The sequence below is a fragment of the Pongo abelii genome, chromosome X (assembly GCF_028885655.2).
Source record: "Pongo abelii isolate AG06213 chromosome X, NHGRI_mPonAbe1-v2.0_pri, whole genome shotgun sequence".
Taxonomy (NCBI): domain Eukaryota; kingdom Metazoa; phylum Chordata; class Mammalia; order Primates; family Hominidae; genus Pongo; species Pongo abelii.
Window position 1 is genome coordinate 89,333,618 of NC_072008.2, and position 18,678 is coordinate 89,352,295.

The window sequence follows — 18,678 nt, forward strand, 5'->3', positions numbered from 1 at the left end:
GGTTGTATTCACCATTCCAGCTAATAAGGAAGTAACATTTTAAAAACACATTATGCCATGTTTATTTTTGGTAGACAATACTTATTAGTACCAAATCAAATGGGCACCTTCCAAATGGAGAATATCGTGGATCAATTATCCCTGTATGGAGAGACAATTCAAAATCCAGGTCAACACTTCTATGTACCCCCCATAACACATCATTAGTGATTTGATGTAATTTGTGAAAACATTAAAATGTGAGTTTACTTTAGAACTTTTTTAGTGAATTAAGAAAATTCTTGTGATAGTTTGCTGAGAATGATGGTTTCCAGTTTGATACATGTCCCTACAAAGGACATGAACTCTTCATTTTTATGGCTGCATAGTATTCCATGGTGTATATGTGCCACATTTTCTTAATCCAGTCTATCGTTGTTGGACATTTGGGTTGGTTCCAAGTCTTTGCTAGGGATTGGTGGGAGGGGGGAGGGATAGCATTAGGAGATATGCCTAATGTAAATGAGGAGTTAATGGGTGCAGCGCACCACTATGGCACGTGTATACATATGTAACAAACCTGCACGTTGTGCGCATGTACCCTAGAACTTAAAGTAAAATAATAATTAAAAAAATAAAAATAAACTAAAAAAAATTCTGACTCAGAATTTTTCACTAGAGAATACTTTGAGGTTGAACTTATTCAATTTACTTATTTGTTATTAAGTAACAGATTACTTAATTAAGTTAGTATTTTTATTTCAGGTTTTTAAGTTTCTGGTAAAAATACAATTGGTTTATAATAGGGAGATTAATACGAATTAAAGGTAGACATTCTTTAAAAATGGAGATAAGAGAATGAATACAATTTTTTGAAGTGTTGCAATTGAAGAATTTGTTATAATAATGAGTGACAATAAGACAGTTCCAAATCACTGATTAAACATCACATTGGTCTTTGTTTCTTAGAAATAAAGGATAGATTACTTAAAAAAATAGTTATTATTATTTATTGCCCATAATACACATTTAATTAAAGCATTTTCTTCTTTTAATAGGCTAGAAGTAAACATCAGAACATATGATAATTCCATTCCAAGTAAGAATTTAGTTAATGAAGTTTAATATTTCTTAGATTGGAAAACAATTTTAGGAACTAATGATTAGTATATTCCATTAAATGTGATAAAGCAGAAACTGCTATGAATTTTTATAAAAATTTTATAAAAGCATGTATGTGTGATATTTGTATGTGTATGTTGGTTGGTGTATATGTGTTTGTATATTTCAGGCCTTGATGTAGATTTGCACGCACTGGTTTTGAAGAAAGATTTATTTAGTTTGTTCTCCTTCATAATACAAACCAATTTTACTTGTATAAGATTCCCTTGTGTTTAGAATTCATAATTACAGTAAAGAAGGCAAATATAGTCAGAGAGATGAAAACGGTTAATGAACAGCCCATTTGTTAAACAGCTGCAACTTTAGGAACGTTTACGTTAATATACTGAGCTGAAATCTGCCTGCACTGCTATAAATATTACCCATTGGTTCTAGCCCACCCCTCAGGATACATATAAAAGAAGCCTATAGCATTGTGATTAAGAGCATGGGCTCTGGGGCCAAAGTACCTGTGTTCAAATCAATTCTGCTACTTACTAGCTTTAATTAATAAATAATTAATAAACTAGCAATTAATTTAACCTCTGCCTCTCTCTGTGCTTTATTTTTCCATATCTGTAAAATGGAGACAATTGTATTATCTAATTCAAAGCATTGTTGTAAAGATTAAACAAGTTTACTAAAATGCTTAGAACACAGTCTGGCACATAGTAAACACTACATAAGTGTTAGTGGTTGCAGCTATGCTGTTATTACTATGACTACTTTTCGCCAATATAGCAGCTCTTTAAAAATCTAAATATAATAACGGTATCTCTGATTAGTCTCTCCATCTCCAAGAGAGCTATGTTGTGTTTCGTTACCAGTTCCACTTTTGACATAGTTTACAGATAGTTTGATCTTCCTGATCACCCTATTCTTGTTGTCCTCAAGTATGTATATGCCCTTCTTTAAATAGAATCCCCAGAATGGAATGCAGTATTTCCACCTAGGTCACTAATTCCTGTGGTTTGGGATGTCACTGAGGTCAGAGAGGTGCTAAAAGAAACACTCAGATGTAATCAATCAAGACTTTTACTGACTGTTGTCAACACCGTGCTAGTTACTATGAAGACTATAGCAGAAGTTATATTGTCTGCAATCTAACTAAAGTGACATAAAGAAAAAAAAAAAACAGGATAGAGGAGATGATGTAGATATTTTCATGGAAACAGTAAATCTCTATTTTCTATTCCTACTGTCTGATTATATTATTTTACCATCATGATTTAAGTATCTGTGAAAATTAGTTTAATGTAGAAAATAAAATTACAAATTTAATTTAAATAAAATTCAATGATAAATAAGAAAAATGGTTTTTATTTTCTCTGATTGCTACGCAAATAAACTAGGAACTCTGAGGAAAAAAGTCTATATTTTAATGTATAACTTAGTTTAAATAATATGTTTCTTACTCAAGAATATTTCAGGTCTGTGGAAAATCTGACATTAACTCCAAATTGTTTATTATCCTTTCTAATTTAGTCAGTGAATCAAGCAGAAAATCATGGAATCAAAAACACTTTGCTTTGACATTTCCCAAACCTCTCCAGAGAGGTACAGATGATAAATCAAGACCTTTGAAATCACAAATAACAGTTACTGTAAGTATAGAAAAAGTCATTTTTAAAAACAAAATCTAAGTTGGTAAAGTAAGGCCTATGTAACTTGAATTTTACTACCTGTTGGAAGATATTTTTAAATTTGTAATTCTCTGTACAACAGACTGCCCCTACCTGCTTTAGATTAAGCTCATATTTGTACATAATTATCCACATCAAAGACATTATCTAAGCAAGCTGGAGAACCTAATACTGCACCTGGCAAGTTCTATCAGGACATGTTTACCAACTGCAAAAAGCAGCTAAAATTTAAATATTAGAGCAGAAACTGATCTTGATGAGGTTTCAAGGCCTCCTTATTTTACAAAATATGAAATTCAGGAGACTTGATATTAAGAGATTCAAGATTTCTACTGTTTTTCTAAAGTCGAGTTATCCTATCAATTAGCAAAAGGAAAAATAAGCATATATAGGTCACCTATTATGATATCAAACAATTTTTAAAGCATCTCCCAGAGCAAAGTTACAGTCAATGCATTTATTCAAGTGTCATTTATTACATTTTTAGTGATCCAACTTTCATGCTTCTCTTCAGGTCATCTTTTAATTCCATATTACCATTTGCTTGTTGGCACCTCTACTGAATAATTGAGGGAAAATAAGAAGTAATTTTAAAATCAGTCTTTATGGTTATTTGTGACTACAAGATTTGGCAAATATTTGGGTGAGAGTTGAAAATAAATTACACCACTGCTGCACAAGTTAATGTGAATCAAGCACTGTTTATTTCATTCAGTTTATGTCTTTGTTTCTTTGTTTTTGTGCAGTGCAGTTGGGGTCACAGACTCTCAATTTGACAAGACACTTTAAAAGCAGGAGTAGAAATTAGGCTAGGGTTTTACAACTATTACAGGAACTGTCATAACAAACTTCAAGTGGATCAGTTTATTTCTGATTTAACTTGGGGATAAACAGTGTTCAATATTTTCCAAAAGTTTCTCCCCATATAGAAGTCCCAAAAGCCTACTGTTGGTTTTTGAGGACAAGTCCTGGAATGTCATGAGTCACTGTGGGCCTGCTCTAATCTCAATATGAATCATTAATAGAATCATAAAATTCCCACTAAAGTCATTTTATTTCCAAAGTGGAGTTATGTGTCTCTTTCTGTCTCTCTCTTACACACACACACACACACACACACACACACACACACAACCTTGAAAGAGAAAAAAAAACTAAGTTTAAATAGATGGTTAATAAAAATATTAACTTTTTTATGTTTCAATATAGAAAGATAAAACTCTTTCACAAATGCTTATTATTCTAACCAATCTTTTCAGAGACATGACAGAAGAAAACTAGAGGAAGGCCAGAAACCAGCTCATATATGGATAAGGCATTCTTTAAGAAAAATTTTGCAATGGCCACCTATTTACACAGCTGCCAGGGAACAGACTCCATTCAGACATCTTTATACTTCCAAAACCCATCTTAAGAAAGCAGAATATAAAAAGTCCAAAGATGAAAAAGGAGGAACACCTTTGAAGAAAGATTCTAAGAAAAAAGGAGGCTCATATGCAACAAATCCAGAATCCAAGCAAATAGTAGAAGAGGAGAAAACTAAAAGACAAAATGAGGCAGATAAAACTCCCTTAAAATCATCACATAAAAATGAGCCATCCAAGAAGTCAAAATCCAGTTCAGAAAGAAATCCAGAATCCCAAAATTCTAAGACAGTCTCGAAAAATTGTTCACAAAAATATAAGAAAGATTCAAAGAATTCCAAGAAGACAAACACTGAATTCCTACATACAAAGAACAATCCAAAGAAAGATTTGAAGAGGTCAAAGACTAGTAATGATGCCATATCAGAGATTTGCTCAGAAAATAGTTTAAATGTTGATTTCCTCATGTTAGTGGGACAGTCTGATGATGAATCCATAAATTTTGATGTATGGTTAAGGAATTACTCACAGAATAATTCAAAGAAGCCTACAAAGAAGGACACAAAAAAGAATGCAAAGAAAAGCTCTGATGCTGAATCTGAAGACTCAAAGGATGCTAAGAAAGATTCAAAGAAAGTTAAGAAAAATGTCCAGAAAGATGACAAGAAAAAGGATGTAAAGAAGGACACAGAGTCTACTGATGCTGAATCTGGAGACTCAAATGATGAAAGGAAAGATGCAAAGAAGGATAAGAAAAAATTAAAGAAAGATGACAAGAAAAAGGACACAAAGAAGTACCCAGAGTCTACTGATACTGAATCAGGAGATGAAAAGGATGCAATAAATGATTCAAGAAAGTTGAAGAAAGCTTCAAAGAATGATGACAAGAAAAAGGATGCAAAGGAAATTACAGTCTCTACTGATTCTGAATCTGAACTGGAGTCAAAGAAGAGTCAGAAAGATGAAAAAAAGTATAAAAAAGATTCAAAGATAGATAATAAAAAGTCTGTCAAGAATGATGAAGAGTCTTCTGATGCTGACTCTGAACCGAAAGGAGATTCAAAAAAGGGTAAAAAGGATGAAAAGAAGGGGAAGAAAGATTCAAAGAAAGATGACAAAAAGAAGGATGCAAAGAAAAATGCAGAATCTACTGAAACGGAATCTGATTTGGAGTTAAAGAAGGACAAGAAAGACTCAAAGGAAAAGAAAGGTTCAAAGAAACATGTCAAGAAGGATGCAAGGAAGGACACAGAGTCTACTGATGCTGAATTTGATGAATCTTCCAAGACAGGCTTTAAAACATCTACAAAAATCAAAGGTTCAGATACTGAATCTGAAGAGTCACTATATAAACCTGGGGCTAAGAAGAAAATTGATGAATCAGATGGCACATCTGCAAATTCAAAGATGGAAGGACTGGAATTAAAGAGAGGATTCAGAATGTTATCCAAAAAGACTACATTCAAGGAAAAAGGTGAAAAAGCAAGTACAGGTAGAGTTCCTCCATCAAGAGAAAGACCACCACTCCCTGCTTGTGAGCCTTCTCTACCATCACCAAAGGTCAGACGTCTTTGTTGGTGCAAGATGCCTCCTCCACCTCCAAAACAAAGATATGCTCCTTTGGTAAGTTTACTACTGTTTTATATTTAGGCTGAAATGCATATAAAATGAAAGACTTTTTAAAGTTTAAATTTATGTTTTCTCCAAATTATAGTTATCTTTTACTAGAATATTGACAACTTTGTGACTCAAAGGTAAGAAAAATAAAGAATACCTCACAAGGATGCAAAATACTGCAAAAAAGTTATAAATTTAAGAGAATAGAAATTATTTGGACTGGAGAAGAGAGAAATGACTTGCAATTTAAGAAAACATGTGAAGTTATGTATAAAGGTCATTTTGCAAAAAAAAAGTGGTTAAGTTTTAGACTTGGAAAAGAACAAAAATGAAAATTGACTAAAGCTTCTACAGGGGCAGTTTTAAGCAAGATATAAAGACATTTTCTGAGAAGTTGCTGAATACAGTAAAAGCTAGATTAACCAAAATTCATACATAGCAGGTGGAATACATGCCAAGATTCAACTATGCAAAAAAATTAAATTATTTAATCCATATCTCAAGTGGATTTTTATGAGCCCTCATTATAACTGATATCAGGAAACAAAAGTTAACTTTTCAGAAATAACTATATCTTCTCTAATTTATAAATCTCATGTTAACTTTATCTATTAGGAGGTAAATACTCTGTCAACTTAAAGCTGCTACTTCTCTCATCCAGGAGACTCCCTTCAATCCCTTCCCCAAAAGTCTGATTGTAAGGGAAAGCATAAATAGACATATTACATTAGACAGAGGAGTTCTGGATTAGTTCTCACACTGCTGATAAAGATATACCTGAGACTGAGCAATTTACAAAAGAAAGAGGTTTAATTAGACTCACGGTTCCACGTTTCTGGGGAGGCCTCTCAATCATGGCAGAAGGCAAGGAGGAGCAAGTCACATCTTACTTGGATGGCAGCAGGCAAAGAGAGCTTGTGCAGAGAAACTCCCGTTTTTAAAACCATCAGATCTTTTGAGACTCATTCACTATCACAAGAACAGTGTAGGAAAGACCTGCCCCCATAATTCAATCACTTTCCACTGGGCTCCTCCCACGATATGTGTGAATTGTGGAGGTTACAATTCAAGATGAGACTTGGGTGGGGACACAGCCAAACCACATCAAGTCCATATTCTACATGTTTCCTCCCTTTCTGTCTCTATGATTTTTGGTTGGGTGTAACTCATTTACATGATTTCTGGGCATCAACCTTTGTTTCCTATGCTTGCATGGTATTCATTGTTTATTCTAAGCATGGTAGGACTGCTGCCCTCTGACCTGTTAAACTCAGGGCTTCTGTATATATGGCTAGTTCTTGACCCTAAACTTCTCATTTTCATTAATTTCCTCCTCCCTTTCTTCTCCTCATTTCTCCTCTTTGTCACCTTCTTGTTCTTCTAACTCAAGAAATTTATATTTCCTCTTTTAGGCTCAGAGAGATCTATTTGATCTTATATTCCAAATATTTTCTATCTTTGGTTTATAATAAAACTTTACATATGTACATCAATTTACTCCTCATATATTAATATTTTTGGAAGATAAAAACACCTTTTATCACTCTCAGAAAGCCTGGGTTTCAAGTCTAGCTTTCTCCCAGCAGACCCCAAAACTCTGCTTTGAGACTCAAAGTTGATTAATGACCCCCTTGCTTTAGGTGATATCTTCTCTCTCCACCAGATTGAGTTAATGGATGGCTAGCCACTAGTGTGACAACACTTATAAGAAATAAAAGTACATTGGGGAATAATTTTTAAGATAAATAAGAAGAAAGACTCCCAAATAGCTAGACTCTTTTCCACAGGCAGTTTTTAGGAAAAGTAAATAAAATATAAGAAAAAAATTGAATACAAGGATTAATTTTAATTAAAAAAAATCTTTCAGGGTATGTTCTAGGCTTGTACAATTCATGCCAAGTCTCTTTAATAAACTTCCATATGCATTGCCACCATTCAGTTAGGCTTTTCTATCTCTACTACTCCACTGAAACTTTGCCTTTAAAGGTTACCAAATACCTTCTTGTGGCCATATCTATAGGCTTTTCCTCCTTCCTCATCTTATTTCATAATTCAACAGCATTTAAACTAACCTCTCTGTCTGGAAATACTTGCATTACTTCACTTCTATGACTGTGCTCTCCTGTCTTTATTTCTACATACTGGTAGCTTTTAACCACCTTTATTGTATCCTTCTCTGCCTCATTATTAAAAATTGGAATGATCCTGTCTTTGTCCTGGACACTCTTTATTTACAGTCCTCCCTTTGTGAGTTTATAGCGTTAAATGGCTTTAAATATTACCTATGTATTGATGATTCCAAAATTAATATCTCCAGTTATGACCTTCCAATTGAGCTCCAAAATCTCTCCAGCCACTTACTTGAAATCTCCACTATAGTATCTACTGGGCATCTCATACTTAAAATGTTTAAATAATACTTTTAACCCCACACTAAATTCTATTCCTCCCTTAGCTGTCTTCATCTTATCAGATGGCACCACCATCCAGCCAGTTGAATTTTTTAAGCCTGGACATAATCTCTTTCTCACTTCTTTTTCTCACCCTACACAGGTAATCAATCAGCAAGACTTATTTACTCTACCTCCAAAATATATCCCGACTGAGTCCACTTTCCTTATCTCCATTACTACCACCTTCGTTGCTCCAGTCATCACCATCATTAGCATCTAGCTATCCATTAACTCATTATGTTGCCCAGGCTGGTCTTGAACTCCTGGGCTCAAGCAATCTTCCAGCCTTGGCTTCCCAAAGTGCTGGGATTGTAGGTGTGAGCCACCATGCCTGGCAGAATAAAATTTCTTACCCTAGCTTCCAGTGTCTACAATCTTTAGCCCCTACCCATTTTTCACCATAATCATGTAGCACTTTTTCTCTTTTCTCTTGTCATCTAGCCAAACTGGCATTCTTTTTGTTTCTCATAAACACCAAGATTGTTTCCTTGCAAAGCCTTTTCGTGTGCTGTTTCCTCTGATTGGAATATTCCTCCCACAGATCTTTGCATGTCTATTCCTTTTCATTATTTCGTTTTTCAGCTTAAGTGTTCTCTTTAGAGAAGCCTTCCCTGACTACCTTACTTTATGTTACCCTCTCCTCCACCACTATGCAGTCACCCTCCGAACACTGCATCATACATTATTTGGCTTCACCGAATTTATATTTATCTAAAATTATATTTTATTCATTTGTTTGTTAATTATATTCACCATCAGAATTCAGGTTCTATGCAGGCAGTGAATCTCGCCTGTTTTTTCATATATATATATATATATATATATTTCATATATGTCCACAGATTCAAAAACAGCACCTAGATATATGAAAATATATATGTTAATATATGTCCACAAATTCAAAAACAGCATCTATGTTATATTTAGTTGGTTGAGAATTCGGTCCCTCTAAAGAGCTACATATCACAGTAGGAGACATTCGGATATCCCTTTTTCCAAGCATTTTTACTCTAGATATGTCATTAAAACAAATATTTTTTTAAGTGAGGGTAGTCACAAAAATGTACTTTACATTCTAATTGGATGTCTGGAAGAGAATACCTATGTATCCTGCTCAATTGTGTATGGGGAACTTATGAACAAACTTTGTTATTGAATCTTATGGAGTTTTCTCCTTCCTTTCCTTTTTTTTTTTTTTTTTTTTTAATAATATGGGCTTGAAGAGTGATGGCTTTTCTCCTTTTCTCCTCCACTGGAGTCCTAGTGATTCTCACAGTAGCACATAAGCACATAAGAACCACATAAGCAGTGCTGTGTTTCAGGGTCAGCACTGTTTACACTCCTGTATTAAGATTATTTACATTTGATATTATGTTTATAAATCTTAGCAATATTCTCAAACATAAGTGAAGAATTCTTTATATTCCAGATGCTAAGGTAGAAAAGTAGGGTGTTATGTTTAGGATGTTTTGTTTTCCATTCTGTATGTGTATATATAATCTTTATTAACAAAAATACAAATACAACAACAGAAACAATATAAAATATGTAAAGAAAAGCTAATCATTTAGATCCTCATGTCCACTTTCTGATGCCATATCTCCCTATTTTCTCATCTTCTAGAGGTAAACAATGTTAGCAGCCTGGGGTCCATTTTTCTCTCTTAAACCATTTCCTTGTACAAGCAAATGTAAGGAGGGAGAGAGAGAGGGAGAGGGAATTACTTAATTTGTTTTGACCAAAATACAATCATGCACATGTAGTAAAGTACAACTTATTTTCTCACTTGACAATATCATGGTCATCCATATAAGTCGTTAGACATACATCTATTGTTATTGTTCTTATTTCCAACTTGCTTATGAAAACACACACAGAATTTTATGTGTCAATACCATACATTCTGATTTGTTTTCCTTCCATCTTTTAAGTTTTTATTTTTGCTTATCTCTCTACTTCTCATTCCCACTTTCACCCATTGCTTTTTTTCTCCTTTCTAGGTAACACTTATCAACAACTTACTATGTTTCATTCCATACTTCTCTCTAAGGTTCACTTTATCATATCAAACATTCAAACACACACAGACACATACACACACACACACGCACACAGTGGTAGCATCTGGCAGCAGGAGAGAAAGTGTATAGTAGCTGGGAGCAGGAGGAAGTGAGGTTTTCTTATTGTTTCATTTAAAAATAAAGAAATAATACATACTTCTTTGCATCTTGGTCAGCAATAGTTGTTACAGCTCCTCCTAACTTTTGCCATTCTAATGGATGCATAATGATATCTCATTGGTACTTTAATTTGCATTCTCCTAAGTGCTAGTTTGTTTAAATATCTTTTGAATGTTTGTCATGCCATAGGTTTGATCTTTTGAGAATTATTTCTTTGTATTCTTTGTCCATTTTTCACACGGGTTATTTGTATGTTTCTTGCATTTATTAAAGTATCTTTGCATATTATAGGTATTACTCCTTCATCTGTCTTCCTTGTTGTATTTTCCCTAACTTTCATGTCTATTAATTATTTTGCAGTGTATTTTGCTGTGCACAAATGCTAAATTTTTACATAGTCAAATACATCTATAATTTATTTGGTTGTTTCTTGGCTGTCCATATTAGTGAAAATTATCTTCTCCACAGAGTAGTTTTTAACAGGGACTAAAACAAACAAAAACTAGTCCTTAGTAAATAATAAACTGTCATCGATGTCCAAATTGAGCATTGTGACACTCAAGGTTTTATTGTACTGAAATGAGTTAACAAAGGAGATGTCCTAATGTCTTTCCCAAAAGAATTAAATATGTTATTTGAAAAATCAAAAGTCCCATGCAAGTTGTATAATCTAGTGGCTACTGCATACAGCTTTGGAGTCAAATAGTTTGGATTTAAATCCTTGCTCTATCACTTACTAGCAGGATACTTTTCCCCAAAAGTATCTTTCTTAATCACTTGAAATATTATTTTTTCTCAAGTATAAAATGGGATATTAATAAGACCTTCCCTATAGGAAAATGAAACATGTAAGATGTTTAGTATATTATCTGCTATTTTATTATGCATATTCAGGGAGCACCACTCCTATCAACATCCCTCAAATAACAATGCATGTGGCTTTTAATTTCATCCAGGTTATATGAGCACAATGTAAAAGAAACCAATGTATTAGAACATGTTTAATTCAACAAACAAACCAATCAATATTTTTAACTGCCACCCTCTCCTCAATAAAATTAATTAATTGATAGCATATTTCATTTTCCAGGAGGAATTATCATTTTCTGAGCATGCAGAGGTTACATGACATTATGCTCAATACTGGGCAATTGATTAAAAAGCTTATCTTTCAATTTCTATAGTTAATTAGGAGTCAAAAGAAGACAGACTAAATAATCAGAAAACCCAAACTAAGGAGACTGCAAGTTGATTCACTGTTCCTATTCAAGGAAAGTGGGTGTTGTTGTCGTTGTTTTGTATTAAACTGGAAAGCACTTCAAGGAAGTACTTATTTCAGGTGAAATCAGTCAAAACGCAAATTGAAGTAAAACACATAAGAACTGTCGAACTTGGTTCACTTTATACTTTTTGTTTTTTTTTTTCTGGGACACATGTTGCTTCATAATAAAATAAAGCAAGTAAATCCCTCTCTTATTCTGGGCCTGATTTCTCATCTCTAAAATGAGAAATTGAACTAGGTGAGCTGTAATTTCAAATTGTATGGCTAGCATAGTGGGATGAATTTGTCATTTCTTAGTTGTGCCTGCCTGAAGGATATAGGTCATATGTCTGCCCATAACAGTGATGGACTATGGATAGAATATGAGGCTAACCAGATAGTAGAAGTGACTGACACACTAGAGCACAAAAAAATAGTGGTAACATTGAACGGAAATTATTACCACAAGAAATTATTCTTAGGAGGATTCATGAATTATTGGGTACCACTGATTTCTAAACGTTTTTGAAACATTTTAGAGATCTTTGTACAATATATAATCATGACTGTGGAGGTCATTTATTTATGAAACTGTCATTACCTGATTTTTTTTTTTTTTTTTTTTTTTTTTTTTTTTTTTTTTTTGAGACAGAGTCTCGTGCGGTCTTGGCTCCCTGCAACCTCCACCTCCCAGTTTCAAGCGACTCTCCTGCCTCAGCCTCCCATGTAGCTGGGACTATAGGTGCCCACCACCATGCCCAGCTAATTTTTTGTATTTTTAGTAGAGACAGGATTTCACCGTGTTAGCCAGGATGGTTTCGATCTCCTGACTTCGTGATCTGCCCACCTCAGCCTCCCAAAGTGCTGGGATTACAGGCGTGAGCCACCGCGCCTGGCCACCTGATTTTATCTATTAAAAAGAATACTGGAGTTGTTTTAATTTGAAGCCATCCCACTGTATTTGATAAAGTTACAGTCAAGTACCAGTGTAACTGAATGCCCCAGACAGACAGAAAGATATAAGTGCCTACTAATACGTTTCTGTTTTTATTTCCTCTGCTGGTTATTTCCATATCTCTGAAAAATATATTTATATGACTACTTTTCAATTTTACACATTTTCCATTGGTTTTCTTCCATAACAGAAAGATATAGGTTGTGTACATCATCCTCTCTTCTTCTCTCTAATTGGGTCCTATACTCGTTTTTAATATACTTGCCAATTACCTTTATAACATTAAATATGATATTTGTAACCTTTTTCCTACCCTTTTTCCCTACTTTTCTCTTCTGTTCTTCATTTCTGTACCTTTTCTTTAGTTCTTTTTTAAAAAGTGCTCTTTTAATAGTTCCCTGCAATGACCTTTCACTGAATATTATGGTCTTGTCTGTACCTACATTAACTTGTAATCTCTTGCCTTTATAAAAATTATGTCTCTTCCCTTAACTTCCCTGAGTTTCTACTATTGTGGTTTTCTTTCTTGCTACTACTTTTCTTTTTCCTCTTCTACTACTGTTTCCCTATCTTCAATTCTTGCACTTCTTCCTCTTCCTACATACAACTCAAAGTTGTTTTCTATGGCTCAGTTATTAGACCTCAACTCTTCTCTATATACTCTGGGAGCATTAATCTACTACTATGGCTTAAATTTTCACTTATTTGTAGACATTTCAAACTGTATATCCCTAGACTATTTTCTCATCCTAAATCTTGTCTATTATCTCCTATATTCAAACACTTTCTAAGCTCCAAGAGATCAGAAAAAAATGAAATTTTTTAATTTCATTTTTAATTTAAATTTAATCCACCATTGGGGCCTTTTCTGTTATTCTGGTAAAGTCATTTGCAAATGAGAAATATAGTACCTAATCTACTCATTGTAACAAATTGTTCTTAGGTTCAAATATTAAAAAAAAGGTGTGAAAGGGTTTTATAAATGACAAATCATTATACAAATGTAAGACTTTATTACTACTATTACTGCCTTATGCCTTCATTTATATTACTCCTCTTTTTTCTTGCAATTGGTTTCTCCTTCTTCTCCAGTTGTCTTCTTCAAAGCTCAACTTTCCCTCAAAACACTGTAACACTTACATTGCTCTCTATTTGTTGGGTTGATATTAATACTGTGTTCTAATTCTTTCTAACTACTGTAACACTCAGAGTATCATTCTGCATGTAGAAGATGATTAACAACTATTTGTTGACTGATTAACTTAAAAGTTTGGCAATAAGTTAAAAGTTTATATTTGGAATTTTGTCATATTTAGGAGAATTATCAATCTTTATATCTATGTTTCATCTGTCAATAAATATTCCTTGAGCAAATATTCTGTGTCAGGCACTGTTCAGATCAGTGAAGATATAAAATGCATGTCTATTTCTTTCAAGGAAGTTAAAGTTTTCATCTGGGGAATAAAAATTCTAGCAGCTTTTGTTTTAGTTGTCCTCTCTAAATAAAGTAACCTTCTCTGAAAATAGGAACACTCTAAATTTATACAAAACCAAGAAGCTTTACATTCTTTTCTCATCTGTGTAATTTGCTCAGTTATTATTATGATTGTACATTCTATCTATCTTCTGCTAAAAAGTAAGCTGCATGATGACAAAGCTCTTTAATTTGTTTACTAATGTATTTGAAATTCCCAAGAAAGTGGACACTCAATATTTGTTGAAAAAGTGAATGTGGCATTTGTTAGAAGACTACCAAAAAATGAATGAAAGAATTTCTCGGCAGTTGTATAAACACAGCTGGAGCTAGGTAATATCAAAATTAAGTATGTTCAGTTCTTAAATTATTTATTCATACCACAAAGCTGAAGTAATATTTCAGCTTGGTTATAAAAGATAAGCAAGATTTTGACAGAGACAATGGAGAAGTTTATATTCAAAAATTACCAACTAATTAAAAGCAGAACCAGTCTGTGAAATTATATTATGAGATGCAGTATTATAGCATGATGCCTAAGGGTGAAACTAACTGAAGGAGAAAACAGTTTACAGCCTAGAAGCCAGTCAAAGTGGATGGTGGGAGAAAGAGTTGGCAAGTGGCATGATAAGCATGATGACAGGCTAAGGGAAATAAAAGCAGCAGAGAATATTGTGATGCCTCTTCACAATAAGTTTTTTTTAGAGAAATGTTATTCATGTTCTTAGCCCACTTTTTGATGAGATTGTTTGGTTTTTTCCTTGTTGATTTGTTTGAATTTGGTGTAGATTCTGGATATTGTTCCTTTGTCAGATATATAGATTATGAAGAATCTCACTCTGTGGGTTGTTTGTTTACTCTGCTAACTGTTCCTTTTGCCATGCAAAAGCTCTGTAGTTTAATTAAGTCCCAGCTATTTGTCTTTGTTTTTATTTCGTTTGCTTTTGGGATCTTGGTCATAAATCCTTGCCTAAGCCCAATGTCTAGAAGGGTATTTCCAATGTTGTCTTATGGAATGTTTATAGTCTCACAAATAACCACTAAATAACTCATGTAACCAAACACCACCTGTTCCCCAATAACATATGGAAATAAAAAATAAAATAAAATAAAATAAAAAACAAATACTAAATTATAAAATAGGTGGGAGGAAGTTCTGGTTTGTTCTATGATATGATAACTTTTTGCTGCATTTTTAAATTGCATTCTTTGCAAATAATTTTTTTCCTATTTTTTACTGTGTTACTGTGTTGCTACTTTGCTGTGCCCAAGCATAGAAACTCCTTCATCACCAGCTGTGAGATTTGGTGTCTTCTTGTTGACCTCTGACTGTCAATATAATTTCTAATTCCAAACTCTGTCTTTTTTTTTCTTTATTATTATTATACTTTAGACTCTATGGTACCTGTGCACAACGTGCAGGTAAGTTACATATGTATACATGTGCCATGCTGGTGTGCTGCACTCAATGAGAACACATGGACACAGGAAGGGGAACAAACTCTGTCTTTCTTAGAAAATGTCTTATTTTCTAGACGTTACCCAAACACTTTCCTATATGGAAAAAATTCTGCTACCTACTACCATTCTCTGAGCTATCAATCTAATTCCTCACTAAGGTATTAAGTTTAATTTTGGTTACACTTTCCATAATAACTATGGTTTAATCGAGGCCTCTAAAGATCTTAAACTCAAAATCTAAATGAATGAACTTTAAATGTTTGAATTTGGGGTAATGTGAAATGCTCTAGAATGTGACATTTCTAGTGCCTCTCCCAAATCACAATATACAGGTAGAAGTTATTCCACATATATTTAGGGATAAAACAAGCCAATGTTTTCTTTCAATTATTTGGGATACATAATGATATAGAAAAAAAGACTGAACTGTGAATCAAGAGTGTTATGATAATACATATTTCTGAGAATGAAAACAAGATCCGTATAATAAAAAAATCAAGAAATAGAAATAGATAATTTATACAGGAGGAAATAAATATGAGGCAAAATCATAAAAATATATTGACCATGGTTAGTAATCAGAACAACCCCAAGAGATCATTTTGCACCTAGTAATGCAACTATTATATATATATATAAATCTTATATATATTGACTATATCAATACATAAAATACAATTTTTATATGTATTGTATATATAAGATATATCTTACAACTGTTGAAGCTTCAGTGACAGCAGTACATTTATTCACTGCTGACTTCAGAAGGGGACCAATATAAACCAGCTTAACCTTCCTCTGGGCCTATACAGGAATATGTAGGAAGAGTCATAAATGGTAAAATAATATTTGACTCAATAATCCCACTCCTATAAATATAATAAAAAATTTTCAGAAGAAAATAAAAAGAAAAAACAAACTCTATGCATAAAGAACATGATTGCAATACTGTCTATAAGCAAAAAACTTTGGTATAAATGTATAATATATAAAATTATGTATGCTTATAAATTAATGTATATAATATATTTGCATAATGTATAAAATTAGAGGGGGGTTAGTAAGATCTGAAACAGATTAGTATGTATTCATTGAAATAATAATGATGGAGCCTAGGAAATTAGAGGGAAAAGTTTGTACTATAAGGCTAAGAGAAATAAGCAAGAAAAAATACTATGGGATGGCAACTAAACAGAAATCTTCATGTTTGTGGATAAAGAGTATGCATTAATATGCAAATCTGAAAATAATTTTGTTAATGTGGTGGAATTTGGGGTGAGTACAAGATATTTTAAATGTATTTTCATTTTTTACATTATATTTTTATTTTTAAAACTTCTTTTTTTTTTTTTTTTTTTTAGATAATAGGCCTCTTTTTCTTTTTTAACATAAAATATAAATATGCTATTTTATGCCAGACTGGTAGAGGTTCCTATTTGTTGCCAAATGTTTCCATTAGTTCTTAGTGCATCTTGAGATACTGAGTGAGAATATGCGGTGTTTGGTTTTTTGTTCTTGCGATAGTTTACTGAGAATGATGATTTCCAATTTCATCCATGTCCCTACAAAGGACATGAACTCATCATTTTTTATGGCTACATAGTATTCCATGGTGTATATGTGCCACATTTTCTTAATCCAGTCTATCATTGTTGGACATTTGGGTTGGTTCCAAGTCTTTGCTATTGTGAATAGTGCCGCAATAAACATACGTGTGCATGTGTCTTTATAGCAGCATGATTTATAGTCCTTTGGGTATATACCCAGTAATGGGATGGCTGGGTCAAATGGAATTTCTAGTTCTAGATCCCTGAGGAATCGCCACACTGACTTCCACAAGGGTTGAACTAGTTTACATTCCCACCAACAGTGTAAAAGTGTTCCTATTTCTCCACATCCTCTCCAGCACCTGTTGTTTCCTGACTTTTTAATGATTGCCATTCTAACTGGTGTGAGATGGTATCTAGAAGGAAACCTAGGCATTACCATTCAGGACATAGGCATGGGCAAGGACTTCATGTCTAAAACACCAAGAGCAATGGCAACAAAAGCCAAAATTGACAAATGGGATCTAATTAAACTCAAGAGCTTCTGCACAGCAAAAGAAACTACCATCAGAGTGAACAGGCAACCTACAAAATGGGAGAAAATTTTCACAACCTGCTCATCTGACAAAGGGCTAATATCCAGAATCTACAATGAACTCCAACAAATTTACAAGAAAAAAACAAACAACCCCATCAAAAAGTGGGCAAAGGATATGAACAGACACTTCTCAAAGGAAGACATTTATGCAGCCAAAAAACACATGAAAAAATGCTCACCATCACTGGCCATCAGGGAAATGCAAATCAAAACCACAATGAGATATTTTTAAAACTTCTAATCCATTAATGTAGTTGTGAAAGTTTAGGCTAATGGTGTAACATTGCTGGGCCTTGGCTCCTGTACAAACACTGATGGTTGGACTACCATTCAGTACTTCTCACTCTTCAGTGTCCATTAAGATTATTCAGGGAGCTTGTTGAATGTGCATATTGCTAGACTATATCTTCACAGATTTTGACTTGGTAGGTCTGGGGTGGAGACCAGGGATCTGCGTTTTTAATAAGAAATAATAAAAATGATATCCAAGTTCCCTTTCAACTATGACAGTCTGTGCTTTCGTGTGATCCCTACACACCATAGTTGTCTTGATTAATAGACAAATAAAGGCTTTCTTTTTATTTGCATTTTTCTACTTTGCTCCTCAGCCTGAAGCACCATGGATTCATAAGCTGCTTTAAAGAACAACTGAGCACTTGGTTTCACAGAATGGCCTTACCACAGTAAGCACCACCTACTCTCAAATGAGCATTTCTACCTCTGTGGAACTGAAATAAAAACAAGTCTTCCATGAGTATCAAGAGTTGCTTTTTTGCATATAATTTACAGAAGTGATTTATAGACATGTTTTTTTATTATTTATCAAATGTCTCAATTATTCAGACCAAAATAATTTAGCATTTTACCCCATGTTCTCAAGCTTCAGTCTGGAAACTATTTCTGAGTTTGAGTTCAAATGTACTCCGCTTCAATAGTCTTACTATATTTCATTAAATTTCTCTTTTACTTAGCATTCAAAATAAAA

The 18,678-nt window shown here is 33.4% G+C and overlaps 1 protein-coding gene across 6 annotated transcripts in view; it reads left to right on the plus strand.

Moving 5' to 3' along the window:
• CYLC1 (cylicin 1) overlaps positions 1-18,450 on the plus strand; it is a 49,695-nt gene extending 31,245 nt beyond the window's left edge. For 4 of the 6 annotated variants that reach the window (XM_054544783.1, XM_054544781.1, XM_054544782.1 and 1 more), the window contains 4 exons: positions 1,038-1,078; positions 2,626-2,744; positions 4,043-5,770; positions 12,311-12,689. In XM_054544783.1, the coding sequence (XP_054400758.1) occupies positions 1,038-1,078; positions 2,626-2,744; positions 4,043-5,770; positions 12,311-12,388 (1,966 nt within the window). In that variant the 3' untranslated portion in view covers positions 12,389-12,689. Of the gene's footprint in view, positions 1-1,037; positions 1,079-2,625; positions 2,745-4,042; positions 5,771-12,310; positions 12,690-18,301 lie in introns of those variants that run through there. The other 2 variants (XM_054544785.2, XM_054544784.2) reach the window with 1 other exon arrangement.
• The last annotated feature ends 228 nt before the right edge of the window (positions 18,451-18,678 follow it).